The sequence below is a fragment of the Atractosteus spatula genome, chromosome 14, assembly GCF_055471065.1.
Source record: "Atractosteus spatula isolate fAtrSpa1 chromosome 14, fAtrSpa1.hap1, whole genome shotgun sequence".
Taxonomy (NCBI): Eukaryota; Metazoa; Chordata; class Actinopteri; order Semionotiformes; family Lepisosteidae; genus Atractosteus; species Atractosteus spatula.
The window spans coordinates 4909474-4917535 of record NC_142719.1 but is presented as its reverse complement, the minus strand read 5'-3'; the positions used below and the strand labels follow the sequence as shown (position 1 = coordinate 4917535).

Sequence of the window (8062 nt, the reverse complement as noted above, 5' to 3'; positions counted from 1 at the left end):
ACATCCGGTGAGCAGTGCATGAGAGAGGTGTTTTGGATCCAAAACTGCTTTTGTGTGGACCTGCCAGGATCAGAGCAGGTGAAGTTCCCAGTGTTAAGAACGTTTCTTCAGGGTGGCTCTGCCCCACCCTGTTCAATATAACGAACTCTGAAACCACATTTCCTTTATCTCTGTGCCACTGTGAGGCTTCTGAAATGACAAATCCTGCGCCAACCTGTTTCCTTCAAGTTGCAGTCTCTTTTTATTTAAAGTGAAATGCAATATTTCCTGACACACCCTCCCTGGGCTACAGCAGCAAGTGGGGAGTATTGCAGTGCGTTGCCATGGCCGGTGCAGCCAGCTTCAGCTTTTCACTGCTGCTTTTGAGGGGTAGTGCTCAGCCCAGTCTTCCTGAAACATTCTGGAAAGTGTTCGCCGTAGCGGCCAGAAAGGAAAGTGCATGCATGCCTTTTCCATTTTAAAACCTTTGCCACTAGGTTTGTACAGGCTGATTTTTTGCAAGCACCCTTACTTAAGATTTTGAATTGGAATATGTGGTTTTATGCTCTTCGACTAAGCTCCAGTGTAATTGGCCGAATCCTACACTGGGCTTTGTCAGCTCTATTGGGACTATGATCTCCACCTGTAGTTTTTATCAGTGGTTATCAGCCATCTAGCTTATCTGTGTACTGGATCTCCCTAACTGCTACCTGGAAGTAGCAGGACTGCTTTGTGTCGGCACCTTGCAATACGTTTTCTAGACATAGTCTTCAACTCATATGGTTCATCACTGTATTACAGAAATCTCCTTACCTTTCATTGTTTCATTGTTGTTGTAAGAAGGTGAATCCCTTTTGTTTACTTCCGTTATACACTCCCTGATTGTTTTGGAAGTTCCCCGGAAAAAGCTGCCAGATGAGTAGTGCTGTTCATGTCTTCTGCTGCTAGTGGTGTCTGCAGTCTAGCAGCTCAGAGCAAGGCCCTGCCAGTCAATCCCAAAGGGATCACTCCCTTCCCCAGGGGTCGTGGATTGAGCGCACCCCTCCCACGCATGCCTCGTCCAAACAAGCAGATGAGTCCTCAGTCTGGCTTTGTTCATTAAATAAATACTTTATTATTACCGCTTAAAATAAATACATTTTCTTAAAATAGAATCAACAACATCGAAAAGGGAACCAGCAGGGTGAGAGTGGGAGAAGGCTGCAGCAGGTGCCGACTGACACCGACATCCGTTCCCAATAGGAATTCTGTTATAAAATGACCACTTTTCTTTATACACCGTAAATTATTTACCCACTAAATATAAGAGTGCCACAGAATGAGCCTGGTATTTGGTCCCTGGGATCGAGGGGTCTGTCTGGGAGATGCCAGGTCTGGGTTCTTTGTGGACACCTTGAATTTTGGGGTGCTGTATTCAATCATCCTCTCAACGAAAAGCTAACCTAGTTGCGCCCCCCCCCACCCCCACCCACCGTCATGGCCAGGAACCAGACCCAATTTGCACATTTAGTCTCAGTGTTGTGGAAATGCTTGTTATTTTTAATTGAATTTTAAACAGGAAAAAAGGTTAATTGGCTTCTAAGAACTCAATTAGCTTATTACATGACTGTTCGGAATTGTTTTTGAGGTTCACAAATGTTATGGGCAAAATTCAAAGCAGTCCAGACCAAATTCCCCTTTCTTTACTCAAGTGCTGAATGAACCCAGTCTCAACAACATATCTCCCAGGTGGATCCCTCGACCCCCACAACAGTCAACGCACAGGAGATGAGGAACGTTTGTGTAAGGGGGGGTTGGTATTAGACGTATATAAACGTATGCAAAGGATTTTTTTATCACTCAAAACATCCAGTACACAGTAAAGTAAGACGCAAGACGTTTACTAAAAATTTAAGCTAAGTCTTTCTTACAAGCCCTGGTCCTGGAGAGCTACAATCTAGCACGATTCATCAGTTGTCACCATGGGAATGCTTTAACCCTGACCAATGACCTGCTTAAGAGCAGGAGATTCAGAGATAGTTTGGAACACAAATCATACATTTAAGCTCTCAGGGACCAGAGTTCCTCAAAAGTGACATTACTTGCTTAATTGATTAACAACTTAGATGGGTTCCCAGTCTTTAGAAATAGGTGATTCAGGGTGACACTACAAGACCTATTCACTGCCAGGAGCAGGGCTGGACACCCCTGACCTAAATGATATCCAGGAAATTCAGGCGTTTTTAACGTAGTGGTAAACCCCATTTGAGGAACGTAAACTAATGGCAAAGTGATTGACCCACTTCAAAGACCTTAGACTTATTTAACTATTTATTTTGTGGTACCAAGATATTAAACTCTAAAGAACTGATTGCACAACATTGTGCAGACTTCAGTAATTAAAATCAATAGCATCCTCTAAATCGTGAACATTTCTAAATTTTACATGTTTCCACCATTAGTGCAGGGGTGGCCAACTCTGCCCCTGGTGATCTAAAAACCTGCAGTGTTTACCTTGCAGTCATCAACATCAATTTCTAAACACCTGCAATACCTTCATTTTGACCAGTTAAGGGGGAAATTTGTGCTTTAAGTTATACAGTGATTATCTGAAGTTTAAATCCCAACACCATGCAGCATTCAAAGATCACGGTTGGCCATTCCTGACTTAATTGAATCAATTAACTGACTAAACCGATCAAAACCCACACGTTGAAAGCTTTTACAAATTGGTGGCTTTGGGCTGACCAATAAGACCCGCTGGACTGCAGCTCTGTGGGAGGAGGGATGGGCACCCCTTAGCAAGTTGTAGCAAGAACAGGGGGAATGCAACTCTAGCCCTGGACAGATGTACAGTAATTCCCATCTACCTTCTAGCACAGTGCTGAATGACTTAATTGGATCAATCAGTTGTTTAAATAATTAACGTGTTCTACAGTAGATCTCTCTAACTGACCATTTCAAGCTAACAGTAAAACCTGCAGGACTCTAAGAGTTACAGACCACAGTGTCTAATATCCACCCAGGTTTTTGACATTTAAAAATCGTTACAATTTTTTACAGCAATGTTTTTTTTTTAATAAAAAAAATTTCTAAATTAAAATATTGTGACATAAGGGAAAAAAATGGTAATGACTTCATTTTGTAGTTGAAATGAGTCATTTTTTTCTGTCCATTAGCTTTCACAGTCTACATCAGCTCACATCACAGCCCTACATGCCGTTTCAAATCATGAAATTTCTGAGGAAGTACAGCAGAAAATCTGCACAAAACAGTAGGAAGCCAAGAAATCTGCCAGCTGGCAATTAATGCTCATCAGAAAACAGAAGTTAAAATGGTTTCTCAGCCACAGGTTTCTTTCCAAGCTAGTGGCTGAGCAGTTAATTCATTTCACTGTAGTTACAATCCCACCTATATTGCGTGCCCTAAAGCAGAGAATCCAGTCCCTCAAATCCAGGACCAGTTGAACAGATATGGTTTTCATGAACCAAAATTCCTAGCTTTCCATACACACTGCTACAGCTACGCCCCTTTAGGGATCATAGAACACATTTAAAATTTGATAAACCCGGAACTGTCCCTTAAATGGTCTTGAGACCTGAATTGCAAAGATTACAGGATTAATCCAAGTTATTGAATCTACCCAAGGAGTATTTTCCTTTTTAAATTTTAATTCTAATATAATAGTTAAGCTCCCCTTGGCATTTACTCTACCCTGAACTGCCTTGATATTATGGCATGCAGTCTGTGTGTGGCCTTTTCTTTTCACTTCACTGTAACTGGAGAGATTTCAGAGATCAGGTCACCTGCGTTAAACACCATCTGGTTGATTGTGGTTTGCAAGGCTGAAGGACTGGACAACCCAAACTAGCACTGACTCCGAGCTCATGATTAACATGTACACTGCTGTCGGGCTGGGGGGAAAAAATGGCGCACAGAATAAGCACTGGGGTAACCTCAAATGTAGTTTAATAAAGGTTAAGAAAATGTATGTGCAGAAGACATTGGTATTTAAAAAAAAGACATCTCTAAACACTCAGTCATCTTATCAAGTCTGTAGAAAACTAAAGCAGATTTGTATTTCCACAGCAAAAGTTTTGTCAGTACCCCCTTTTCAGCAATAAAAAATTATTAGAGTTGCACATTTCGTCACGCAAACAAATGTTGCTGCTCCCAGGTCTTTTTCTCCAATCCAACCACAGTTATGAGGTGAAAAATCAAACCATTTGTTACCAGGATTTGTTTAGGAATCCCCCCCTTCCAAAAATAATAAAAATAAAATAGCAAATAAATAATGCTGCAGTATTAAGGCAGTTCTACAACTTAGACTGGACCTAATGTTGAAGCTTGGATCAATCTGTTGTAAGGAGAGTAGGAAGACTCAACAGTAGGTTCTGGGGCAGACATACATCCGAACAAACATGGCAGGGAAAAATCTTTCAGAGGCATAGGAGCTACATGAACTGCAGGCAGGCCCACTGGCATAGGTGCGTGTCAAGTGTTTTGGAATGAGCAGAGGTGGCACTTAAGTTAACGCTGAAACTAGGTTTACTGATCATTTGCTCACAGCACCAGCTACAGTAATGCTTTTCTTTCAGTAGGTTTTTGCTGAATTTACCATACACCTATAACTGGAGAAAGTCGCTACATTGTCATCCCCAATTTGGGCTTTGTACTCATCCTGAAGTCCTAGACTCCCAAGAACAGATTTCTCTTTCAAATTCAGATGCGAAAGCCCCAGGCCTAAGCCAGGAATCAGACAGCTTGTTTGCAAACAAAAACCCAGCAGTTTAAGAAGGAGAGCTCATTGTTTTTTAACTGGTTGGGAAAGTGGAACAGCTCAGGTCTATTAGTTTGTTCAGTGTCCAAAGTTTGTGAAGGAAAAATAAATAAGTTAAAAGTTGCCGCAGAACCCATTTCTCCATGGTTGGGCAACAATCAAAGTATCTGCATTGTTCCGAGTGGCTTCTGAATTCTGCCAAGTGTGGTTACATTCATCCCTTTGGACAAAGGAGGCAGGAGGCAGGCAGGTGAAGACTGAACCCTGACTGGTCACGGCGCTGTGCTCCACTGACAAAAGATGGCAATCCTGCAAGTAATCCAGTGCAAAGCTTCTATTCATCATGATAAATATATATTAAAAGAAAGATTGTCCGGCGTGCATCTCACCGTGCCACCCAACCCAATCCTTCTCCAAGCACCTCAACCCCCCCCCCCCAAAACACCCCCCCCCCCCCCCACTGTTCCCACCAGGACTTCAGCAGCTCACGGTGCTGGGCTGCTGCTTGCTCACGAAGTCCGAGATGAAATCAAACTCATTCTGCCCCAGAAAGAGTTCGGGCAGCTCCTGGATACGGTCCAAGCCAAGTTCCAACACGAGAGACGTCAGGACCTCTTCGTCGATGAAGTCCGTGTCGGCGACGTTAAGCCCCAGGGGGGGGCCGCCCATGTGCTGCATGCCTGCTAGCTGACCGGAGCCCATCCGGTACTGGGGGCCATTTCCCATGTGGTTCCCATTCATGACCATGAAGGGGTGTCCGTGGTACTGGGTGTTGAGTTTCTGCAGGTGCATGCTAGCCATGAGCTGCTGGGAGGTCAGGCCCCCTCCCATGTACTGCTGCTGTGGAGCCTGCTGCTGTGGATGCATGGGGTGGTGTTGTTGCTGTTGCTGGGGGTGGTGCTGCTGGTTCTGGCTGCTGTACATCATGTTGCCCGCCATCTGGTGATGGTGACCCATCTGCCCGTTGTTCATTTGCCCATTCATGCCCGCCACCATCCCCGGCCTCTGCCTCATCACGGCCTCCATGTTGGCCTGCGGCCCCGGGCCGTAGTGCATCATCTGGCCGCCGGGCAGGTTGCGGAGTCCCGGCGGCGGCGTGTGCGGTTGGGGCCCGGCTTGCAGGCTGCCGTTCACGCCCATCCGAAAGCCGTGCAGACCTCCGCCGCCACCGGAGCCGTGATTCATGGGCATCATGAGATGGTCGGCCATGACTTCCTTCGTGATTCACTGAAGGAAGAGAAAAAAAATGGGACTATTTAGGACGACATGTAAAAAAAAAAAATCGTGTTCCGTTTAAGTTTAATGGTGCGAGTCGTTACGTACACAGTCAGCAACAGAGACACGTGACCGTCACTGCGTGGGGAAAAAGTACAAGTTTAGCAGCAGCATTAAAGTCCCTCTGCAGTAAGCAGGCTGGATTCTCCCAGCATTTACATTTCGCGATAAAACCACAAGAGCGCTGAAACACTACCTGGAAGGCAGCACCTTAAAACCGCGTTGCTTTCGGGAAAATGATCGCGCCAGTAGTATTGCCCCTGTATTACGATCTAGTATCACTTAGATCTGCAGTTCTGGACTCCGAGCTGAATGCACTTTACGACAAACGTCCGATTTATATGAAAATAAAAAGGCCACTTAGTTTAACGACCGACCGCGGTGTAAGCTTTTTACCAATTGGCCTTTTCTGATCCATATAAACTGCTACTAGCTAATCGCTAAGATGACATTACAATTATTTTGAGAGCAGCCTGTAACATCGACCGATGTATTTTAAAATATATATATTTCTATCCAAGAGCGACAGTTCCTTTTACGTGACGGTCCTGGAGAAGAGTTCTCAACCTCTAATTCTTCAGTAACAAATCTCTTTAGAAACTCCATTGTCACAATGGCCCTTGAATAACTACTCTGAATGGCTGATCCCTCGAAATAGCACTTTTCTTCTAGGCGACAGTGTAGCCTACTTGGTTTCTCACACACACTCGCATCAAGGTTACATTCTTCCTGCTTGTAAGGAGACAAAACGGAGCTGCGCGCATTTAAGCTACAAAGCATCGTTTTCTAGTGTTAACATTTTCCCCTTCCTTCGAAAGTCGACAATTGCCGATTCGCTGCCGATCATTTCCCCCTGAGATGCCTGCTTGAAAACAAAGATAGGCAAGCAGGCATTTTTTAACTAAACACTTAACCCTTTCCTGCTCTGTGCGCTATTGCACAAGCAGGCAGTTCTTTGTGTCTTCAAAAAGAAATGGGTTCCTACAGGTTTGCATAAGCAGAACCCACTGACCAAAAAAATTGAATTAATCGAAGATGAGGCGCAGGTTAGTACATTAAATAAAGTGAATGCAACATCTCTCTAAATAAATGCACTGTCTGATGCTTTTTTTCTGCAAAGAAAAAGCAACACACACACGCACACAATACAGACCACAAATAAACGAAACGGGAATATCAAAAAACAAATCCTGAATCTAGTTATTAATTTGAAAAGAAAGAGACGTTTTCTGCTACACGTTAAAATCTGCAAACAAAGACATCATCGTCGCATCTACGGTAAATGTCTAAAATATGTATCTGCACGGATAACTAGGTCAGATTGCAGTAGATAATCCAATGAATAAGAAGGTAACAATAGATAAACCCAGGGAGCACCTCACTGCCTCAGTCGCGTACTGTATTTTTTAATAAAATATACATACCAGTTCACGCTCTCTCTACAAAGTTCAGTGACTTTGTTGCTGTTGTTGGCTAGATTTCTATAACTCCGCACAGCGAAGATCCGAAAGATTAGAACATATATTCCAAAGGGTTAAGCTTCATACTCTAACGGGTCTGGAACACAAAGGCAAGCGCATCTGATCTTGAAACGAGTGCCTATTTTCTGGGTCAACCCCGGGATTATATACATCTAAAAAGCTCAGAGGCAGCGCGACAGAGAGAGGTGGAGCTTCCGGATCGCTCGTACCCTTTGTTGCGATTGGCCCTACTTTAATCATCGTGCACCAAAAAAAAACCCAGTGGATTCTCTGAAAGATACACTGTGGCCAATTAGTTCCCTCCCATTTGTTTTTGTTTAATTTTTTTTCTCGTTTGAATAAGGACGGTCTTGGTTTAGTTCGGTTTACTAGTTTTGATTCTGTGGGTTAACAGAAGAAACGGGAGGCGCTAGTCAGCTATCTGTCAAAACCAAGAGGTTTACGAATCGGCTGTCTATTCGCCTGTAAGTAGTTAATTAGCGTGCGTTGCTACTTTGGGCACCGTACCGGAGAAAAACACAAGGAGCAATATCTATTATTCCATCAGCCGATAAAACCTTGGCAATTT

At 43.9% G+C, this 8062-nt stretch overlaps 1 protein-coding gene across 1 annotated transcript; it reads right to left on the bottom strand.

Annotated features, from left to right (window-relative positions):
- Window positions 1-1069: 1069 nt before the first annotated feature.
- cited4b (Cbp/p300 interacting transactivator with ED-rich tail 4b) lies at window positions 1070-7763 on the bottom strand. Its single transcript, XM_088932304.1, has 2 exons — window positions 7438-7763; window positions 1070-5965 (listed from the first exon to the last, which is right to left on the bottom strand). The coding sequence occupies exon 2, from the start codon at window positions 5945-5947 to the stop codon at window positions 5216-5218; it is 732 nt and encodes a 243-aa protein (XP_088788430.1). The 5' UTR covers window positions 5948-5965; window positions 7438-7763; the 3' UTR covers window positions 1070-5215.
- Window positions 7764-8062: the final 299 nt, after the last annotated feature.

Coding starts and splice junctions, on each gene's coding strand:
- cited4b (XM_088932304.1), bottom strand. CDS start 5,947: ATGGCCGACCATCTCATGATGCCCATGAATCACGGCTCCGGTGGCGGC.